Source organism: Somniosus microcephalus, chromosome 20 (genome assembly GCF_052327205.1).
Source record: "Somniosus microcephalus isolate GS21.2 chromosome 20, FLI_Smic_1.0, whole genome shotgun sequence".
NCBI lineage: Eukaryota > Metazoa > Chordata > Chondrichthyes > Squaliformes > Somniosidae > Somniosus > Somniosus microcephalus.
Window position 1 is genome coordinate 46,188,367 of NC_141006.1, and position 23,621 is coordinate 46,211,987.

At 42.5% G+C, this 23,621-nt stretch overlaps 1 protein-coding gene across 2 annotated transcripts in view; it reads left to right on the forward strand.

Annotated features, from left to right (window-relative positions):
* Positions 1 to 23,020, forward strand: part of LOC147103192 (dyslexia-associated protein KIAA0319-like protein) — a 123,303-nt gene extending 100,283 nt beyond the window's left edge. Inside the window, exons 15-21 of one of the 2 annotated variants that reach the window (XM_085962584.1) lie at positions 833 to 971; positions 3,067 to 3,226; positions 3,698 to 3,840; positions 6,826 to 6,948; positions 7,973 to 8,063; positions 12,590 to 12,684; positions 18,937 to 23,020. In XM_085962584.1, coding sequence (XP_085818710.1) covers positions 833 to 971; positions 3,067 to 3,226; positions 3,698 to 3,840; positions 6,826 to 6,948; positions 7,973 to 8,063; positions 12,590 to 12,684; positions 18,937 to 19,124 — 939 coding nt within the window. In that variant the 3' untranslated portion in view covers positions 19,125 to 23,020. The other variant, XM_085962585.1, reaches the window with a different exon arrangement.
* Positions 23,021 to 23,621: the final 601 nt, after the last annotated feature.

The following is a 23,621-nucleotide window of genomic DNA, read 5'->3' on the forward strand; positions in this document are numbered from 1 at the left end:
CACAGGTGGTGGTGAGGGTGTGGTTGAGCAGATTGGTAGCTGCAGAAATGTCGTGGTGAATGGAGGGCCAAAGGCTGGACAGTTGGGATTGCATAAGTGCAGTTGTAAGAGAGTTGGGAGAGAGTTTTTTCCAGGGGCGGACGCAGAAGGAAGTAGGGTTGGCGTGGGTGGTGGGCGGGGGTGGAAGGGGGATGTGGGTGGAGAGCGATGCAAGGAAGTGGTCAGAGATAGCCTTATCTGCGATTGACACAATGGGAGTAGCGAGGCCACGAGAGACGGCAAGGTCAAGGGGGTGGCCGTGAATGTGGGCTGGGGAGTTTACATGGAGGGAGCGATTAAGGGAGGATAGGAGGCTACTGAACTCCGAGGAGAGAGAGCATGATGAATTGAGATGGAGGTTGAAATCACTGAGGATGAGATGTCGTTCGGTGCAGAGGCTGAGGGAGGAAAGCAGTACATCAAACAATATCGAGTCAATCCAACAAGTCTGAGACTACAAGTATGTTAAGCTCTAGTGATGCAGGAATGTAAAGTAATGTTCTGATAATTGCTCTGAGGCCCAATAATACAAAGCAAGAAAGTGTTCAAGCAGTTTCTCAATTGTTTACTTTCTCCTAATAACGAGTAACATGGCAATGTTTCTGTACCACATCCAGAAAAAGCCTGTAAAATGTTTATTTTTTCCTATATTGTGCTCCAACTACAGTATGATCTTCGATATATATCAGTATATTTGAAAGTTGATCATACACATAACATTATTCCAAAATTTTCCCTTAAAAGCTTAATTTTTTAGAAATATTTTCTTGTACACTTTCCACCACTCTAACAGGATGTGCTGAATAACTCTGATCACCGGCCTGTGCTTTTCCTATCCAATTTGGTTGAAGGACTGTACAGATTTCGCCTAAAAGTAACTGATGCAAAAGGAGAAAATCATATTGACACAGCAACATTGGAAGTCAGACCTGGTGAGTAGAAATCAGCCTTCAATCCTCCACTGGGCTACAGTGTTTAATCCTCCTCTGGGCTACAGTGTTCAATCCTCCACTGGGCTACAGTGTTTAATCCTCTGCTGGGCTACAGTGTTCAATCCTCCGCTGGGCTACAGTGTTCAATCCTCCGCTGGGCTACAGTGTTCAATCCTCCACTGGGCTACAGTGTTTAATCCTCCGCTGGGCTACAGTGTTCAATCCTCCGCTGGGCTACAGTGTTTAATCCTCCGCTGGGCTACAGTGTTCAATCCTCCGCTGGGCTACAGTGTTCAATCCTCCGCTGGGCTACAGTGTTCAATCCTCCGCTGGGCTACAGTGTTCAATCCTCCACTGGGCTACAGTGTTTAGTCAAAAGTCTGACATGAAAGTAGGTTTTATTCATTTAAAAATGGAAAAACTGCCCAAATTATGTTAGAAAAGATTGGTCTCCCTTCATAATTTATTAGTTTAAGATCGAATGTAATTTTTGTTGGCCTTTTTTTTTAACCCTTTCCATTACCACCATGTCTTTGTACAAGTATGTTGACCCAAACTGGAAATGCTCTTCAAATGTTTCCCAAATCTTTTCTGAAATGTCCTTCGAGATATAATAACTAATACTTACATTTATAGAACATCTTGAAGTGTTTCACACATGAATTATTGACTGGAATGCAGTGATTATTGTTATGTAGACAAACGCAGAAAACGTTGTACATCAGCAACATCCTCCAAACACACAATGAGATGAATGGCCAGTTAATCTGTTGTTTTCTGGGCTTGGGTGAGGGAGGAGTGTTGGCCACTGTAACGGGGAGGATTCCCTGCTGCTCTTCAAACAGCGTCCTGGGACCTTTAACATCCACTTCTGCCGCCAGAGCAGACAGTCAGCATCCTGGCTTAGCATCTCATTCAAAAGATGGCACCTCCAACAATATGGAACACCTCGGTCCTACACTTGAGTGACAGCAAGATTGTGCTTTCTAGTCATGGTGTACTGCTCAAACCCACAACTACCTGGCCCAGAGGTGACAGCTAAACCAACTGAGCCAAACTTGTATTGAGTAGAAAGAAAATTGTTCACCCTCTTCCAGCATCACACAGGAATCACAGTGGGCCCATTTTACACCCATATATGATGAAATAGACAAGCTAGAAAATTGGACATGCTTCAGTTTTATTGTGCTGGAGGGTTCTGAGTTTTAATTCCTGGAGATGTCTCCTTCCATTTAAATTGAATTATGGTTATGACCATAATTCTGAAGAATTGTGAATAAATGCTGGTAGCCTGGAAACGAAGAAATCTCACTGAAGCACTGAGTTTGGCAGTCGATTATAATTCTTTTTTGTATTGCTGCCATAACCAGGGGCAATTTCAGCTTACCAAAGTCAATTCTGTTCCAGATAAATTGTACCGACCATATGTGTGCCCATGTGTTGACTAGCTATGTCTTTCATTCATTTGTTCTTGCTTTCCTTTTTGTGCACAAATCTCTGCTTCATTCTGTACCAGTCTTTATGCCATATTGTGTCGTGCATGTTTGTGCTTTTTTGGCATATTTTCTATGACATTGGGTCTATAAAAATGCGTGTCAATCTAGAGAGATGATTAATAACTTGGTTTCCAATTACTGAAATCTTGGCTTTTAACTTGAAAATCGAATTGAATGTGAGAGAATACAACAATCTGAATTATGCTAAATTATTTGCACTCTGCTCCGAACTGAGATTCACAATTATCTTTGGCTTGAAGAACAAGAAGTCAGAGTTCATACCAGATGAGTTGTTTTTAAAAAGAACCGCCAATGTCTCTCGATTCACTCTTAAATCAGTATGTTTTTACATCTATTTCATGTTAATTTCATTATATATATTAATCAGAGTCCTGCTCGGGTCACATATTTTACAACTCTTGGCTGCACAATTTCTGAAACAGCACAGAGCTCTAAATCGAGTTAAATTAGTTTAACTCTATTGTTGTGCGACATGAAAAATTGTTTAATGGGTTGAGGTAGGGCAAAGATAGTCTAAATAATAATCAAGGACTTAAAGATTTGACAGGTGAAATAAAAATTTCCTTTTTTGTTTTCAGATCCCAGAAAGAATGATCTTGTAGAAATTATCCTGGATGTCAGTGTCAGTCAGTTAACTGAGAGGCAAAAGGGCATGCTAATCCGGCAAATAGCTGTCCTGCTAGGGGTCCTTGATTCAGATATTACTGTACAGAAAATTCAACCTTACACTGAACAGAGGTGAGGAGTTTTGTGTGTGTATGAATGGGGCTGACTGTGCTGGGAAAATAATTGTCCATTTTGCATTGAATAACAACATTGCGTCTTCTTGTGCCCAAAGAAAAGCTGTTAATCCTACACCTCTGTCCTATTTGCAAGTGATATTTAATTTCCATTTATTGGTATCAACTAGAATGTATAAAGTTCACAATTTTTCTTTAACAATTTTACACTAGCCATTTGTAGTCCACAATTAAAGCATTTTTTTGGTAACAAAACTGCTTATTGGTATTTTGAACAAACATTCCGATCCTGGTGGCTCTATTCAAACATTTGTTGGCTCTCAAGTAAAAAAAAATGTTGTTCAAGTAAAATTATTTCTTTACCAAAAAGGTGGTATGGGAGAATTGTGTAAAATATGGCCAGCGCACAGCTATCGATTATCAGTCACACAATGTCTTCTATTGTAATTCTGCTCATTTATTTTCACAGCACACAGATTATCTTTTGTGTAAGGAATACACAAGTACATCAGGTATTGAAGGGACAGGATGTCGCTCGGATTCTGAAGAATAAATTTCGGAAGCAGAAATCAGACTTTCTAGTTTTCCGGGCTCTGCAAGTCGCCACAGTCAGTGAGTGAGAATTAATGATTCCATTTTTTGTACAGATTTGTCAAAGTAAGATTATATTGAGTTTAGTATATTTTAAAATGAGGAGAGGCATTATCGTGCAGAATATAATATAAACAAGAGCAGTCAAGGTAATATTATTGTTGATGAACTAAAAACTGTTGCATCTTTTTATTATTTTCTGGCCACTTTTGATTGAAAAATAAACTCTGATCCCAGGATCTTAAAAGCAAAAGATGAATAAGGTGTTGACCGTACCATTTCTGTGGGTGCTGAATTTGCTTTTCAAGCAAATTGTTCTTGGACTGCCCCCCTTTTATTTCAAGCATGCATTGAGAGGTTCTTTTGGAACTCCTGGTTCTTGGGTGCTTGTTAAACCTCTACTTTATCAAGAAGGTCAAAGGGTAGAGGTCAGATTGGTAGAAGTCATGGTTTCTGCCCAATCGCAGTCTGACCGTCCCACATAGAGGGCTTTAATTTAGAGGTGCAGGGACAATAAACCAGCAGACCCTAGCTGGGACAAGAGGGTGAAAATGACTCCACGCAAACCACATTCACTTAAATCCATTCCCATGCGGGTTTTTACCACCTTAATGGAGTAGACTTGCATGTGGAGAGTGATTGCTTTCACTGAATACCACGAGTCTTGTCCATGTATACTTCACATACAGGCTGAGTTCTGCCCACTGGCATCCATATGCCAGTTAAATTAATATTGGCAGAGACACAAATCCATCCTCATTGCTATATGCTCCTCGAGTCAAAATATTTTCCTTATATAACAAATTGTTATTGGGAGAAAAAAAATATTTAAAACTGTCTCCCTGCATTCAAAAGCCTCCTAAAAATCCCCATGCCCTGAAATTTCTCCTTTTCCTGTTCAGTATTGTCTCTTCCCCTTGTGAAATGCTTTGAAACAGAAGGAGCTTTATATAAATGAATGCTGCTAATATACTTGTTATTCTTCTGGAGTAAAACCTTCAGATATTTGGGAATGACAGCTCTGATCATTCACTATCGTGTTACCTTTACATAATAGGTCACTGTAATAGCAATGTTCTGATAATGATGGTGACTCTTTGCTGAATATTCCTCCAGTGCCATCATTATGGCTTCATTGCACTGTCTATTAATGTAAATATGAAGCACAGCACTCATTTGAAATGGAATTCATACTTGTTTTACTTGGTTCTTGCTCTGTAGATTTTCTAGAGTTCGTTTGGTGTATTGGTACTCCTCAGCACATTGCAGACATGCTCCAGGGAATTACAGACTGGGAGGAGGCACTGCCTGTTTTAATGCAACAGATGATATTGCATGCCTAATGATTTGCTATTTATCAACTGCCTATTTTAACTCCAACTGCCACCTAAAGATTCATGAATATATTGGATAGAAGTATTGTAGGTATACTAAGGCTATGATAGCAGATGTCTAATTCTGTGAATGCTGTTACACTAGTATGCACTCTGGAACAGTACCAGACCTTTACTGGTCATGGAATTATCCCAGCTATGAAGCTGGTGTAAGGCTCCTCTACATTTTTTTACAGTAGCCTTTAACGGGGCCAGTATTTGACTTGTACCAGGTTCTTTCTTTAAAAAGAAAGTCAGAATGGACTGGATTGGTACATTTTGTTACTGGTCTAACTTTCTTTTTAAAAGATTTCACAAACCTGCATGCACATTATCTCTAATGGTGGTATGGTGGCTATAGCCAATAACTTTTACAGATGCTTGATGGTATGGCTTTAGCATGTATACAGTATTGTGCTTGCGTTGCAAATGAATAGAGCAGAATGTATTTTATAATCCATATATTTGCTCTGCTAGTTATCGAAAAGAAAAACAGGCTTGACCAGTCTAGCCTTGTCATGACCAAAGAGTGTTTGCTATATATTTTTTTTGAGTTGGGCAAGCCAATCCTGTTCAAAGCCAACCAGAAAGAATCCTGATTTTTCCTTTTATAAAAAAGCTGCTCACATTTAAATACTTTCAAAAATTAAAACCATTCAATCGACTTCCATTAAAGTTTGTGAAAGAATCCTGCCTTTTAATAAGATTCTGTGCTTTGAACAATTCAAGCATTAATTTTTCAGGTCAGGTTATTCCAGATGTCCACATCTACTGATCACGTTAACGGTGATGCTGTCACATATTTCTTATCCTCACAGCTTATATCGTTTAGTTCTTGCAGAGAACTATTTCAGTCTACAGTATATCAACATAAATTGTGTCAAAACAATAAAAATATCTTGTAGCATTTAAAGACTGTACAAAATGTCTTTGAGAAGACTGGAGTATTTTTTTTAAACTGTCCATGAACTTGTTGTAGGTGGAAGTTGTTTGCTGTCCATTATGGCCACCATACTGCTTTTCTCAGCTTGGTGTGAGAATGAGAATTCTTTAGCTCTTCTCAGTAAGTCACTAAGAGTTGCCTTTTATGGGGCAGAACCTGATTCTCCCTTTTTTCTTCCTCATATAAAATTCTTTGCATCGATTCACCTAGTAATTTGCCTATTTCTTATTCCTCTTGTCAGAATGCTGTGTGTATACTTGATTAGGCTCCCTGCTCTGCTGTCATCTGTGTTTGCTGCTAAGAATTACAGGTGAATGTGAATCCAGGAACTCGTACTCACTGTTGCATAATTTTCACTTAAGTATTGAACTGAATTACATAGGAACTACCAATCCTCAGTGAAATTGGGTTTTTTTATCAAGAAAAGGGTGTTATGGTAGCACAAGTAGCTTAATGAAGTGAGCACAGGGTCCTGTGACCTGAGGAATAAGAAACCATCAAGAAACATCAACAGGAATTTACATGCTTACAGAAGATAAACATTTTATAGGTTCTCTGATATTTGTTTGCAACTGGAAAAAAAATAACTCGCTAGGCATTAGAGTTTAAAAGCATGTTTTTACAGCTAACCATTACTAACCTGCTCTGTTCCCCTCCCTTCACTTCTATTCTGCTGTCTCCTGACTAAAGTCTGTCAGTTGAATTGCTCAGACCATGGCCGGTGTGATTCTTTCAATAAGCGTTGCATCTGTGACCCATTCTGGATGGAGAACTTCATTCGCGTTCAGCTGGGAGATGGAGAAAGCAACTGTGGTAAGTTGGAGAAAAACATTCATTAAACAGGATCAAATTGCCAGTTTGAACTAAATCTGAACAGAACAAAATATGTATAGTTGTGTATTGGGGATGGGGCACATATCAAAAGACTGTACAGAAGAATTTGTGTACTTTATATACACGTGTATAAGCCGACCCACGTGTATAAGCCGACCCATGTAGAAGATGATCTCCCTGCTTTGTAGCCAAAAAAACTTTGAAAAATATCTATAACCTAAAGTATAAATATGTGATGGCTCAACAATCACTACAGTAATAAATAGTTAAATAGACTCTTAAAAATATTTGGGATAGTAGCAGACATGTTTGAAGCATAAAATCAGCCAGTCAGCAATCACTGCCTTTTAAAACTTTATGAATTAAATGCATAGAATTGTACTCTCGTGAAATAGTTATTTAAATTTTATAAGCACATTCGCTTTCTATCATTGGTATAAATGTATTCAGTCTGTTTGCAGCCTAATAGTAAGCAGTTGTTTTGTGGCCCTTCTGTTTCCACTGAGATTTTGTTGTTTTTATATATAGCAAAACTACCTCCAATATTTTGCCAAAGGGTTAAGGGATTTAGATCAATCTGACTAGGTACTGTACAAATTGACACCAGTGATATAAAGCACATACAATTCATTGGCTGACGTCATTGCAACTTATTTGCTTCACTATTTTACTGAACAATTAAGTACCCCGAGAGTTAACTTGGCTTCAACAATACTCCAATATAGTGACTTGCCTGGTAAGTTATGTGTACTGTCTTGGATTATTAATAGCTCCTTGTTAAATTATTAGTTTTGATAAATAGAACTCAAACGTATAATAAGCTTTTAGAAAAACAAAACAATATTTTTCAGTTGACGTCTACTTTCTAGTCACCACAGTGGGGTTACTCAACTGGTGTTCATGGATCATATCATGTGGTATACATAGCACTAACTGAACCAAATTCTTTTCCATGTGTAAAGCTACTAAGAATTTGCCTTCCTGGCTCTCTCTTTGCCTCTAGAATGGAGCGTGCTCTATGTTGTTATAGCTGCATTTGTCATACTGGCCTCCATTGGAATTCTAGTTTGGATGGTCCTCTGCTTCTGTAAAAGGTAAGGATCAGGAAACCTCCACGAATCTAAATTGGCTCTTTTTCACATCTTCTCCTCGACTTCCTCACAGCCCCCTACTGTTTCAAAGCAAGTAACCTGTCCTCTTTCCCCACAACATTGATGCCAGTGTCCTTCCAAGCTCATCTATGAAAATGCATGCTTTCTGTAAGGCAAGATGAACTACTCCCTGATGCTCCACAAAAAGGGGAGAGGTTTTGCTTTGTTAACTGAGCCTAGTTAAACTCCCATCACCTTTTTATTTCTGTGAGCTATTCATGGCAAGACATGATGTTGCTGTTAGAAACAGAAGTAGGCCATTCGCCCCTTGAGTCTGTTCCGCCATTCAGTTAAATGCCAAATTTTCCACAGTCTGGGTTAGCCTGAGCGAGTAGCTGGGGAGGGAGCAGGGGGTGGAATCAGTGGCAGGGGATGAAGTTTGTATCGGGGGCCAAAACTAATAGTTCAGTATTTTCCTGAAGCTTTAGACCCAGAGGTAGAGTTTTATTTTCTGCAGGGGCCAGGGGAGAATTTTGGTGCTCATCAATTTGAGAGGAGTGCTGGGAAGCTCAACATCCTTCTGCTTTTGCCACCTAATCAGAATTTGCAGTACCACGAAGTGTCTTCTGGTGGTGCTGCTAAGCTCCTGCTGTTCACTGCAAGAAATGAATTCTTAGATATCTCCAATTCATTCATAATGTATTGTAAACAGCTGAATTTAACTCAGGCTGCCAGTGTGGGTGGTGCATAGAGTTCATCTTAATTTAATGTTTTAGTCTTTTAGACTAGGATAAAGAGATCAGATCCTGAGAAATGGTTGAGTGCATTAACAAGTGGATTGGCCCAGAATCAGAATATTGTAGGAATGTCTAGTTCCTATCCAAAAGACTGAGGTCCACTCAGGCGATCAAATAAACGAGGTTTAATGAAAACTAACAGGCCTAGAAATTCGGTATAGCCGCGTTTGGGGCGCTAGTCCTGGCGATGCGCAAAGTTTAGCGCCAGGCACAATTTAGCGCCACCTAGCGCGATATTGGGTTGCAGCGCCCCTAAAGGTGATTGCGGCTAAATCAGGTGCTGCACGCTACTCTTAAGGCGCTAACCCGGCGGCGCAACCCAATTTCGCCGCGGCGGGGCGCAGCGAGGGTGCTGTCAATAATCACTTTCCCTGAGACACAGTGGCGCCGGCCAGCTCTTAAAGGGGCAGGTCAATTGGCATCACCAGACACACTCACTGCCTTGTAGGCCTTCAAAGCGGTGGGAGCCTACCTGTGGCGCACCAACCTAGCAAGACATGGAAAGGGTAAGGCAGAGGGCGGAACGCCTCACTGATGGGGCATTGGATGCTTTGGTTGGCGCAGTGGAATCAAGGCCAAGGAAGATGGTCGGAATGTGATTTATGTTTTGGACAGTCTCCCGGGTGTGAGAGGCAGTTATGTGTCAGTGTATTAGTTTTGCTTTCTGTTGCCATAGCTTTCTCATGTTTGAAGGAACCACATTTTGTGTAATGAAACACTTTCTTCATTTACAATGGCCATGCCTGCTATTTACATGCATCTTGCCCTTCATAGGCTTGGGGGTATCAGACCGGTTCCATTCCTGTTCTTGGAATGGCAGCAAGCATTCCGTGAGAGGGGCCTAGAAGCTACTTCTGATCAGCCTCTGACGCGCAGCCTGAGAAGAGCCGCTCGCGTAGAAGTTCAGGCCAGCAGCCATCTTCTCAGCCGCCGACAGAGATGTCCTGCACCTTATCTGAGGCTGCAGATCTGGCTGAAGCAGCTGGCACAGCTCAGTCACCACCTCCTTTCTAAATCGCAGCCTTCTGACACACTTCTTCTCCGGCATGTTCATGTAGGAAAACTGCTGTCGGATAACCCTGCCAGCGTACGGTCTGCTGTGGCGACGTCTGTTGGTCCTCCTCCGTCTGGCCATGCCCGCCCCCCTCTCCCAGCGTCTCAGTGCCCTTTCCAGATGATTCAGCAGCAGGACGTTCCCCTCCAATGCAGCCCCCATAATAAGTGCCCACAGGAAGGTTCCCCGTTGTCAAGGCTCACCAACAGCAAGGTGATGGTCAGAAGGCTGAAGATCGTCTGCCTGCGCTGGCTCAGTGGTCAAATGGCTCTCAGTGTGCAGCTCAGCAACTCTTTGTAGCTCTCGAGGAAGTTGTGATCCAAAAATGGCTGCCACTTTTAAACCACACCAGTCCCCTTTAAATAACGCTCCTCCAGCCCGAGAGCGACTTGGTAAGGCCCAGGTAAGCTGTCACTATTAGCGCCAGGCACTACGGAGGGGGGCGCCACTGAATTTCCGGTCTGGGGCGCCCAAAAGGCGTCGCACACTCAAATGACGTTATAATCAGCCTGCGCCCATGAGCGGGCGCTAAGATTTAGCGCCGGCGCTAAATGCATGTTCAATATGGGGCTAGGCGCCTTGCGCCCGCCCGGAAATTGGCTAGCACCCCACTTCTCGGCCTCTTTAGGCATTAATCGGTGGCGCTAACAACCGAATTTCTCCCCCACAGAGTTTAACGGATAACTACAGGAGAACATCGAATATAGGTCTAGTCAGTTCGGAGGCTCCACGAGGACTGCTTGGGCGGTCCCGTGGCTGACGTCATCACGTCTTTCCCGCCAGTGGGGGATCATGTGATGAACGGCGTGACGTCATCGCGTTTACCTGCGCTATTAAAGTGATCGCGCTCTGTACATGTAAACAGTGAAAACAAAGATACAGACTCAGGCTGTAGCTAACATATTATTAAAGGGAATTATATACAATTGATCGGAGTCCCTTAGTGGCTCCGCCACAATATATCCCTACCCCTTTCAATGCTTTGGTGCTACTTAGATTTTCCCACATACTGCATCCTAATACTAACCCAGTCATTTAAGTGTCATTGTACAGAATAAAGGTTTGAACATTCATTCTCCCTCTTTCACTTTGAAGCACTATAGACCAACTGGAGAATCATCAGTGTAGAACGTGCAACGGGGCAGAAGCTGGGAAGAGCAGGGGCCTGGGACTGATGCCAAAAAAAAAGTGACGACCAGGGCTGAGGCCAGTAATCCACTGGATCACTTTGGGAGGAGTTAGCTGGATGTGTGACGCACGGAAATTCATTACCAGACTTAAAAGTCCCCAGTGAAGTTTCTGTTTGCCTGATATGAATTGCACATTTTTCTTCCCGTAATGACACAACCCACTTACCTCATTCCAGAGAGATTAGCCTTTTCTGTTACTAACCTGTGCCTTAAGGACATCATGTGTGCACAAGGGTACTATAATAGTTTAACCTGTTAAAACCGCACCGCTTACAAGCACTTGTTGTCCACTGATAGGTGTATCCCTCAAGGCTTTTGTAATGAGCCAAACTGGCTGGTCAATCATTAACAGAACTGTAGACTAAAGTGGACCTTCCTGACTCTGGTATCAGATTCTGATTGTACCACAAAAGATTGACTAACAATCTTCCATCTCGGGCACGACATCTTGGAACCATCTCAGCCCCAAAGAGATCCTACCATATTTGTTTTTTGTAATTAAAATACGGGGGGAATAAAGCTTCACTTAGACAAATTTTAAAAAACTCACATTTTATTATGGGATGTGGGCATCGCTGACAAAGCCAGCATTTATTGCCCATCCCTAATTTCCCTCGAAGGTGGTGGCGAGCCACCTTCTTGAACCGCTGCAGTCTGTGTGGTGAAGGTACTCCCACAGTGCTGTTAGGGAGGGAGTTCCAGGATTGTGACTAGGCGACGATGAAGGATCGGCGGCGATATACTTCTAAGTCAGGATGGTGTGTGACTTGGAGGGGAACTTGGAGGTGATGGTGTTCCCATGCGCCTGCTGCCCTTGTCCTTCTAGGTGGAAGAGGTCGCGGGTTTGGGAGGCGCTGCCGAAGAAGCCTTGGCGAGTTGCTGCAGTGCATCTTGTAGATGGTACACACTGCAGCTACGGTACGCCGGTGGTGGAGGGAGTGAATGTTTAAGGTGGTGGATGGGGTGCCAATCAAGCGGGCTGCTTTGTCCTGGATGGTGTCGAGCTTCTTGAGTGTTGTTGGAGCTGCACTCATCCAGGCAAGTGGAGAGTATTCCATCACACTCCTTGTGCCTTGTAGATGGTGGAAAGGCTTTGGGGAGTCAGGAGGTGAGACACTCGCCACAGAATACCTAGCCTCTGACCTGCTCTTATTGCCACGGTATTTATGTGGCTGGTCCAGTTAAGTTTCTGGTCAGTGGTGACCCCCAGGAGGTTGATGGTGGGGGATTTGGCGATGGTAATACCGTTGAATGTCATGGGGAGGTGGTTAGACTCTCGGTTGTTGGAGATAGTCATTGCCTGGCACTTCTGTGGTGCGAATGTTACCTGCCACGTAAACTATTAAGCTTTGTTGTGAAGTGGGGGAGAAATATCACCCATATGTATACATTATCAATCTGTTAATCTTATTTCTTTTGTAGTATCTGTAATACTGGTACACACCTCGGTTGAAATAATTGTCTAAATATTCTGAATTGTTATTTCAGACGCAAAGGAAAACCTAGAAGAAAAAGCAGATACAAAATACTAGATGCTACAGATGATCACGAAAGTCTGGAATTGAAGTCTAGCTCCAAGCCAGGTATTGGGATGAGAAAGAAACATTGAAGCTGTGACTTTTAGGGATTCATTGTCTCTCTCCTTTTCCTCTCCAGTTTCCCTGCATCACTTAGCATCCTCTGTGACAGGAACAGGATGCCTTCCTGCTCTGTCTTCCACCAAAGCCATTCTATTAGCAGGAACCCACCACGTGGGAAATTGTCACCAAGATCTTTTCTCCTCTCTCTGAATGGCACAGCATGTTGGAATTTCAATGCATACAGACAAGAAGCATTTTACTCTTGCAAAGCTATAGAAATTATTATGCTGATAAATTGATTCTGGCTCTCATTAACATAATGACATAACCTGAGTGTTGTGATATGTCTTGTTTTACTGAGCCCCAGTGCGTTCTCAGAAACGATGTACTTGAGTCAGATCTCAGTGGAACTGACCCTAGTTTCCATTGCAGAGTAAATTTTGTGAGGCTCTGCTTCTAATGCGGAGCCTCACTCAATAGGAGCTCAGATCGGAGAATCTGCCACAGAGGTCAATGTGCCTCGTTCATAGCATTCCTGATTTTCCAGTCATTAAAATGAATCAGTGGAAAATTCTGAGCACCACGAATCTGGTATGCTGCGCCCACCCCCCCTCCTCCCCATGCCCAGTTCTCCAATCTGCACTTTGTCGAGCGAGACTCATTTATGGGAGCAGAGCCTCACTGTTATCACTGAGGGAGGGACTTATTTGCTCACTGTCCTTTCGTCGCTCCTATCTTCAGTTCAGTTTTAGCCCAGACTGTGACATTAAAAGTCTCGTCTGCTCTAATTGTAAAAGTGCTAAGTGATAATCAGGCTTGAGATTCTGAAACAAATTCCAAATGGATATAGGTCTACGGCATAAATTGCCATTCTCAAAGAGGCTAGAATGATAGCTGGAACGAGAAATGGAAATGTCACCATGTAGAGGCGCTTTTCTGAAATTAGGGCAAGGCACATTGTTGGGATAGAATAAAGGGAGATTTACTCTGCATCTGTCCTTACCAGCATAGATGTGCTTGTGGCTGACTATCTGCACAATTATCCCTCGTCTTGATGACAGCGACATTAAAAGCTTTCAATTATAAAATGATTTTTAATTGTGCACTACAACCTTTACACCTGCAGAGAGTGCTGTCTGTTTTTAGTGTAACTCTACAGTATGAATGTTTGGGGAAGGGAAGAGAAGATCTGGAATATAGATATCAGCTTGCAACTCTCAGCTGGCTGTTTTAGCTGGCTAGCAGGAGCAGCATCTTTCATCCAGTTCATAAAGCTTGTAGTGCAGATCAAAAAATATTGGATTGGTGTAGACAGTGGCCCCGATTTTCGGGCAGCTGTCGGGCGGCTTTTCATGCGGCCATGGTCCGAAAATCGCGGGAAAAGCGGGTCGGGACCCCCCCCCCCCGCCTGATTCCCCGCCCCGTCCGACTTTCGGACTGCCGTTTCCGCGCGCCCCGCTTCAGTCCCGCCCGCCGCTGGCGGGACTGCTCGTCGGCACACTAATCACCAATGATCACCTTGTTAAGGACGATTTTCCCGTGCCGTTGCGACTTTGGGGCTTTCCCCACCTGAAACCCCCCTGCGGGGAACCCCGCTGATGAGAGCTGGCGTGAAAACAGCTGGCTTGCTTGCAGCAGCAGGTCGCTGAGGGCTGAAGAGATTTAAAGAGGCAGCATTTGCAGGCTGCAGGACCTTGTTGATCAAGGCTTGGGGGAACAATTTGAAGCCTTAGGAGCAGCTGCAGAAAGTTGGAGCCTCACGCACTTCTTCAGTGTGAGCTCCTGGGAAGCCCCTCTCACCACCCTAACTCAGGACCTCCTCAATCGAGACATCTGCTAGAAGCATGGGAGGCCTTTGGCACCTTCCCTTCCTGGCATTAGAGGATCTCCAACAGCAGAGGTGGCAGCAGCAGAACCAGGAACAGCAGGATGATTACCAGGAGCACCAGGCTGCTGCTCACTCACCTGAAGCTGCACAAGCCAGAAGGGGCCAGCGCTTGGAAGTGGCTTGAGAGCACCTTGCTGCGCTTTAGGGGGCCAGTGGGACCCGTTTCTGCACTGGCAGTCCTACTCAGAAGGACTTTCATGAAGATCTGGTTTCTCTGTTCAACAGATGGCCAACGCTCCTCAAGAGATGTCATTCTCTTATGAGCACTCACCATGTTTTCCGTATTCCACAAAGGCTCTGCTCATGGTCGCTATGGACTCCTCCATTCGCTCCACACTCGCAGCGACCCTGCAGACAAAACCTGCCAGAGACTCCTGCATCTGTGCATGGAGATCCATCACCTCTTCTCTTGCGGATGGACCCAGAGGCAGAGGGTCGAGATGCAGCTGAGCTGAGCTGGCAGAGCACTGCGCCCTCCGACGAGGACTCTCCACTGCTGTCCCTGTCTCCAGTATCTGCTGAGGCTCACTTGTGAGCTGTGAAACACCAGGTGACAACACTACTCTATGTCCCGAAGGTCCCCCCGAGGTGTGAGTGTCTGCGCTGGTGCTGGGTGCGCTTACTTCTGCTGACGCTGCGCCCTCAGAGGTTGGAGCTTCCTCTGAGGAGTCTGGCTGCACAGCCTCTTCCTCCTCCACAGTGAGGACGGGGCTCTGGATGGTACTGTGGGGGAGTAAAGGAAGGAGTTACAGATGTAATGCCAAGGTTCCTCTGGTGACTCCCAGCGAGTTGGCATCTGCTGACACCTGCATCTATGCAGCCTTGGTCTCAGTGGGAGGCCTCTTCCTCCCTGACCTAGGGAAGAGGACCTCCCTGTGGGCTCTAACCCCATCCAATAATGCCTGCAGTGAAGCCTCGTCGAATTTGAAGGCAGCTCGGGGTCTGGCACTGGCCACAGCTGCTGCAGGCTCCTCTGCCATCCTGTATGGTTCATTTGGAAGCCTTCAGAGGATGCAGTGCTTGCTATGGACCTTGAAAGCACCACGAATGATGACATCATACTGTGGGGATTTCTGACTCGATTTAGACAATTAGCAAGGCTTCCCACATGCTGGGAATTAATTGGCCAATTGAGGGAAAATTGCGTGGGGCTGGCTGACACTTTTTTGTGTGTCAGAAACCCCACATTCGGGGAAATCCGACCATTCCCCACACAAGCCGAAAATCGGGGCCATTGTGTTTGTTCCATTCAGTTTCTTTGGACACTATAAATGAGGATATAATATGAAATAAAGTTTACTGTCCCTGGACCAGTAATGTACAGCATTAGTTACTGTACTATTTGTAGTAAAGATTACTGCAATACTCTCTGCATTTGTTCACACTATTACAAAGGAGCAGAGGTTTATTTTTTTCTGTTGCAGGCAGTGTGATTTAGAACAGTAGTAGGTAGAATACAAAGAGGCTGAGGACACTGGAAGACTGAAAGTTTGTTTCTTATACCAGATTAGGAGTGTAAAATGCGAACAAATTTACTATGATAAGAATATAGACGTAAGGAAAAAGTCATTTGTCTCACCAATGCATGTCCCTCTAATACTCTAACTGTCGAGCCCTGCATTTGAATGGCCTAAAAGTCCACAACTCTGCAGCCTGCCTGTCAATATAGTTCGGACAATATATTATCACCTTTTTTGCAAGAAGCTCCTTCTGGTATCTATTCTAAATATATTTTGCAAAAGTTTATACTTATGACCTCTGATACGACAATTCTGTCTTACTTTAAAGTAGTATTCAGGATTTACCTTAACTATTAAATATTATACTAATCAATCTACTATGGTGTTACATGGGAACCAAGACCAAGTGTCGTCTTCCCAGGATTAGAGACCGGGTGATGTTTGGACCAGAGCATGCAGATATCATTCAGTCCCCATTTAAAAGTTATACATTCTGTCCTTTATTTTTAAATGGATAAGTGTACAGAAACAATAGCACATTGTAGATTTTCAGTTCTTAAAAGCTTGACTATCCTTCCTCGCATCTTCGGTACTAAACTACAATGTCAAACTAAACTGGACATAGGTCGCAGAATATTATCTTTGGTGTATTTTTGCTGACTGTCCATGGAGTTCTGGCCTAACTATCTCTCTAATGGCTTTAGATGAACTCCATTGGAACAAGGCAGACCAAGATACAGGTCTGGAAAATCCTTCCTGCCCTTACCCAAATCTCAGGGACAGGGTCATTTGCATTTACAGGATGGGTGTCTGGTGTCTGCAAGGATGCTTCAGCAGCATTTCCTCAGTCTGAGCCAGGTCACCCTTCTGAGGGGGAGCAGTGCCTTGCCACTCTGCCTGAAGTCCCATGAGGCCCAAATCAGCCCAGTTTGAAAAAAAATTCTCGGCTTTAGCTCTCACTGGAGCCATGAGGACTAAAGAATTATTTTACTAACGTCAGCTTGCATTTATACATTGCCTTTAATGTTGATAAACACCCCAAGGCGCTTCACAGAAACTTAATTAGACTAAAACTGATGCCGAGCCAAAGGAGCAGATATTAGGAGGGTGATTAATAGCTTTGTCAAAGAGCTGGATTTTAAGGATCTTAATGGAGGAGAGGAAGGTGGAGCTTAAGGAGGGAGTTCCAGAGCTTCGGGCCAAGACAGCTGAAGGCACAGCCAGCAGTGGTGGGGTGAAAGGGATGCACAATAAGCCAGAACTGGAGGAACGCAGAGTTCTCGGAGAGTTGTGGGGCTAGAGAGGATTACAGAGATATGGAAGGGTGAAGCCATGAAGAAATTTAGATGCAGTACTAAGATGAGAGTTTTAAATTTGAGGCTTTGGGGAACTGGGAGCTAATGTAGGTCAATGAGCACAGGGGTCATGGGTGAATGGTACTTGGTGTGGGCTAGGATATGGACAGCAGCGTTTTGGATGAGCTGAAGTTTATGGAGGGTAGAGGATGGGAGACCGGCCACGAGAGCATTGAAATTGTTGAGTCTGGAGATGACTGCGGCATAGATGAGTGTTTTAGCAGCAGCTGGGCTGAGGCAGCGCAGAGACAGGCAATGTTATGGACGTGAAAGTCTTTGTGATGAAGAGGAAATGGGATTAGAATCTCCGCTTGGGGGTCAAGTAGGATGCTGAGTTTGTGAACCTCGGACATTGGGGTGATCAGTGGTGAGGGTGTGGAGTTTGTGGCGGGGCAGAAAGCGATGGCTTGGGGCCTTCATTAGGGACTCGTACCTGGTCTCAACCGCTGAGGCCTTTTATGGTCATAAAGGGAGGTACATCCCAGGGATGCCTGGGAACTCCGCCTCTCCAATTTGTCCCCTTGACATTGGGAATGGGCAGAACATATTCCCGTATACCCTGACTGGGCTGTAAAGGTCTGGACTCACCAGGGTGGAATCCCAGAGGAGTTCCAGCCCATATAACAGGTTCTCTTTCCCCACCCCCATCCATGCAGAAACAGCATTTCTGCCTTCCCCAACCTCCGGAATGTTCAAAATTTGACCCGGATAAAGAAAATGTGGACACATGTATTTGACTTGAATAGCATGGCTCCTTCCTCAGAAACTTGGTGCATACAAAAGTCTGTTAAGACGCTGTGTATGAAAACAAGCTGAGCACTTTCTATAAGTGAACCTAGTATGTACCAGTGGCCAAAAAAGTGCCAATAAATGTGATTCATCATTGACAAAAATGATTCATTTTTGTCATAGTCGTAAATGTAAGAGCTTTGGGTATAGCACCATGTAAAATGTTTTTTATCACCATTTATTTCAGTAGCTCATACTGCAATTGATTTTACAAAGTTAAAAACTGTTCCTGTACAAACTAGTTTAAAACTAATAATCATTTTGAAATTGTTTAATAAGTGATTACATTATTTTTGTGGATGCTGTTTGGGGCAGGGACCCTAAAATTCCGCTCTACAACTTGGAGATGGTCCTTCTATATTTATTTTGGTGACTTTTTTTTAATGAATGTTAAACTTTGGAGCCTTTGTTGATTATGTTCAGATTTGCTAGAGTGCATTCCTACTTCAGCTGATCAGTCAAAGAAATACAAATGATGGTGAATCTGTTCACTGGACCACACGTTATCTGTGAAATGGGGTTCAGCTGTCGGTGGAAAGGACTCTGCAGCTGCGGTCGACTATGTTCCCAGTTAAAACCGTGGCCTTGATGCAGTAGCTACTCTGCTTGAGTTTTTATAATTACATTTTCAATTACCAAGTCGATGCTATTATCAAACTATTAGCCATTCCACCAGAAAGAATACCAATTAAGATGTTCTGCTTCCTTCAAGGTGATTTCCCCCCTCTGTACTGCAGTATTGCTGATAAATGTTTTATTGTAGTTGGCAGGCTGAAAGCTCCGGCACAGAACACCAGCTTAATGGTTTCAGAATCTGAACTTGACAGTGATGAAGCTACCTTCACCTGGCCAGACAGGGAGAAAGGGAAATTACTGCGAAACCAGAATGGATCAATCCACAATGGCCAAGTAGTTCAAAAAACTAAGAAACAAAGAGAAGAAATCCTATAACTGGAATCTAGGTGCCAGACTTGTAAAAACTATAGATCTAGGGTAGAAACTGTCTCCCAGTATTACACTATCTCTGCTCAGTAAAATGAAGATTGATCTGAAGCAATAGTGACTGCTGTGCTGCATGCAGAGAGAGTATGCAAAATGAGTCAGTTCAGTATCCTAATGCTTAAACTGATCTACTTGTGTGAGTTTAACAGAACTGGTTTCCCACTTGAAGGCCAGAAAAAGACTCAGGAGAGATGCAAACTGGCCAAAAACCTTTTTTTTAATAAAGTTGCCGCCCATAGTGTGTTCATTAATTTCTAAAGCTGAAGCATCGGGTGCAGCCTGTCTGCACTGTTGTGGCTTTGATGTCCTGTGTTTCCAGTGCGACGCCCACTGGAAATCTATTGTATTGCAGCTTGAAAAATATCTCGAGAAGCCAAAAAATGTGATGGAGAACACACTGTGAACTTTAATCATCACCTGAGGTTTGGATATGACCATTTCCTTCAGGTCAGCAACTTTATAAATGTGCTGAAATCCATGGAAAACTGAATACTGTGATACTAAGGACTCTTGTAATTCTGGAAATTTTGCAATGAACTTTTACCTTTCTCCTGTCGAAGAATTGTCATACAGGCGACCACAAAGGGATTTGTTGTCTTCACCTGTTGTTGTTTAGAGTTTGAGTTAACCCCTGTGCAGAAATGTTGCACATCTGGCAATGACCCTGGGTCATTTTAGCTTTATAAAAAACAATTCTCACTACTGATTTTTTTGTGTGTTAATATTGGGAATGTGTTGGTTTAAAAACCTTTTATTAGTGTGAAGTATTAACAGGGTGTTTTTAATTTATTCTTTGATGGGAAGGAACTGCTTTGCAATGTTATTCCCATCCGATGAATGTAGGTCTATATTTGCTGCTGGTTTGTTTTTCTTTTATTCAAACCTATGTCTTCCTTTTAATACACTGGCACCTGACTTCACATCTCGACACTGGTGAACGATCCAATTGGTGGCAACTTAATCTGATAGATTAATAATGTAATGAGCAAGGCGATGGTCACCCCTTCCCCCACACCACCTCACCTTGTGCCTTCCAGTAATAGAGATACCATTTTTGAAATGTATCTGTTCTACATGAGCAAAACAAAATGCTGTGCTACTGATAATTAAATAAAAAATAATGTTTTGAAGGAGATATGTACCTTAATTTAAAATGGCAAAAATTTGGGCAATTTGATATCTGGATCAGTTCTGGATAATGTGTTCAAAAACAAAAAAACTGTTTCTGTCATTAAATGATTTTGTCAAACTAATCTCTCAACATTGCACGACTGCACTATTCGATTCGGACTACAAGCAGCTGAGTTCTCTCATCATGCTGTTTTAACAGTTAAAAAATATCATGACTTATAAACTTGTTGAAAAATGTATCCTGTTGCTGGGTACTGCTGTAAGTAAACATTCTAATGATTTTTTTTCAGGTAAAATGTGTCCTAAACATTTGCACACTCAAAAGATTCCTGTAACAATAATGGTGTACACTGGATTGCTTTTTAATTATAGTAATATGAGTGACATGCTTTCTAGAAGTGTAATCCAAACCAAATTCAAGAGTGTGATGAGATCGGACTGGGCTATATTGGGCATGTTTGCAGATTTTCAAAACGTTCCCAGTTTGGAGCTTCTACGCTCTGATCTGCTCTGTTTGTTTAAAAAGACATGGTATGGGTCCCTGCTGGCTTGGTGAGTAAATGCATTAGGTTGTGTGCTACTGAACCATATATCCAACAAGATCCCAAGTTCTCGGTGTGTGCTGGTGGAAGCACTACAACTTGCCTCAGTTGTCCTCTGGTTGGGAAGGAGAAAATTATCCAGGTATTCCTGCTGGAAAAGCACATGTGTATTGATAGGATTGAGCTTATTGGTGATGCCTCTAGCTGTCATGTAGCCTGCTCACACATAACAAATGGCTACTTGAGAAATATATCAGAAGGCTGCTGGCACCAATTGAATTGTATTGCAACATGATTCATTGACTTCAGGAGACTATGCATGCTCAGAAGCACTGGGAAGAGGAAAATTCAATGGACTAGTCACCCAAGACAGCTGTTGTCCACCTCTCAGTGGCTTTAGAGTGTGATTGGAGAAGGCCTGGAAACTAATATCTAGGAAGGAAGGAACTTTCATGACCTCAGGCTGTCCCAAAGCACTTTACAGCTATTGAAATGCTCTTCAAGTGCAGTCACTGTTGTAATGTAGAGAAACATGCCTGACAATTGTGCACAGTAAGATCCCACAAACAGCAATGAGATAAATGACCAGATAATGTTTCTTTTTAAGTGGTGTTGGCTGAGGGAAATTTGTTGGACACTGGGAGAATTCGCTGCTTTTCTTCGAATAATGCCATGGGATCTTTTACACCACCTGAGAGGGCAGATGGGGTTTCCGTTTCACAACTCATCCAAAAAATGGCACCTCTGACAGTGCAGCACTCCCTCAGTACTGTACTGAAGTGTCAGCGTCGATTCTATGCTCAAGTCTCTAGAGTGGGACTTGTACCCATGACCTTCGGACTCGGAGACAGGAGTGCCACCATTGTGCGACCAGCACAAATATTCAGTTCCATTTTTGGTCAGGGAAGTTATGTGGGAGGGAAGGAACAGATGATTTTTTTTTTTAAATGATAACTTTAGCCTTATGCCTGAGGAAAGTATATCCAAGACATTTCTAAACTAATTTGGTCTATGAAATATATGATTTACCTGCTTAATTGATTAAATTTAGTGCTGTACAGCAATCCATGATTATTTTTATTCATGCTCTACCAAGTTACTAGAAACAGTTTTTTTCCCATGTGGGGGTTGATGGAGAAGGAAAAAGTTTGAATTGACTGACAAATTGACATTGCATCATCTCTTGCTTATAAGAAATCCTCCTTCGCTTGACTAAGCCACAAAGTTAAACAAGCGTGAATTGCAGAAGAGACTTCAGTCCATTTGCCCACCTTCCAGCAGATGCAGGATATTTGGACAAATTGACTTTTTAATAGCTCAGTGTCCTTTTACAGTAAACTTGCAGTAATTGGTCGTATGAACATTTTGATATTTTGTGAAAAGTCACATGTAAATGTGATTTGAAGTAAAGCCTTTAATAGCTGTGTTGCACTTGGTGAGGGGGTAAGGTGATCATGAGGTGTTCTTAAACGCACCGCTTCTGAACCCAGGTACCTGCAAGTAAAGTAAACTCACTCTAAAATGGTTATACTTAGAGTTAACCATTCATGTCGTAAAGCTAGCTAACTACTGAATGACCTTAAAAGGTGTACAAACCGAGTAAATTTACACAGTTGCAGCGAATGACAACAATTGTATCGTTCACCTTTGCTTGTATAGCATACACTATATATTGGAGAGTTGCACTATGCACCAGCGTTTGTCACTGTGAAGACTTTTGACTGAGCTCTGTTTTTGGTTTACTTTGTGAAGCACGAGTAGTGCTTTCAAAAGTAATTGGATGGTTTCTGGGAATAAGCAACTGATCAGTTGAAGTAAGGATTTTCTTTTAAAGTAGCAAACTGCCAAATGTTTAAATTTTGTCAATGTCTAAAGTTGATTTTCCAAAAAAACTCAAAACATTTGTTTTATGTTTTAAATAGTAGATTAGCTCCTTCATTGGCACATTATGTTTACTAGTCAAGTATCCAGAAGGTCTGATTGATGTACATCTGGACATTCCACTGTTATTTTCCCACAATGTAGTGTATTTTCCACTAAAATAGCATCACACTGCATCTTCATTTGATTTTTTTTCCTCGTGTTTTTATTAGGAATTATTCATTAAAATTATTTTCTTTAGCTGTATATGTCGTGACCAGACATGATGCACAATAAATATCTCCTCTTGTATTTTCATCCTCACGAGTTATCCAATCAACCTCACTTGTGGAGATATTCAGCCTATCATGGATAGCTGTGATATATCCTCCATGGAATTTTATCTTTGCCAATTGCACTGCCTATTTTTAAAATATAGAGGTGCATCAATACTAAATTATATCTAGGTAACAGTACTCCATTCCCCAATGAATTTGGATAGTTATGCAAAATTTACAAATTATACACTGCATTATTTATTCATAGGAACCAGGAAACAAACTTTAACAAATGCTATTCTAGAAGCATTTTGTCAAAACTCTCATGCTAGTAAAGGGGTTAATGATCATTTAAAAAGCTTTTGATTACTGTACTGTCAACTAAAGAAACTCTTGTCTGGAAGGAGTTCAGTGAAAAATCTAGGTAGAATATCTGAGTTTAACTGAACTTGGACATGTCTGCAGACAGTGCCACAGCTAATCATTTTTAGGTTCTGGCTTGGATTTGATGGGATGTTTCACTCTATTCAAAGGGTGCAAAGTAATACAAAATGTTTCTGTTGAATATTCTTTTGAATAGAAGTCAATTGGATATCTAAAATGTATTTTTGGACAACAAAATCTCTTGTTAGTGC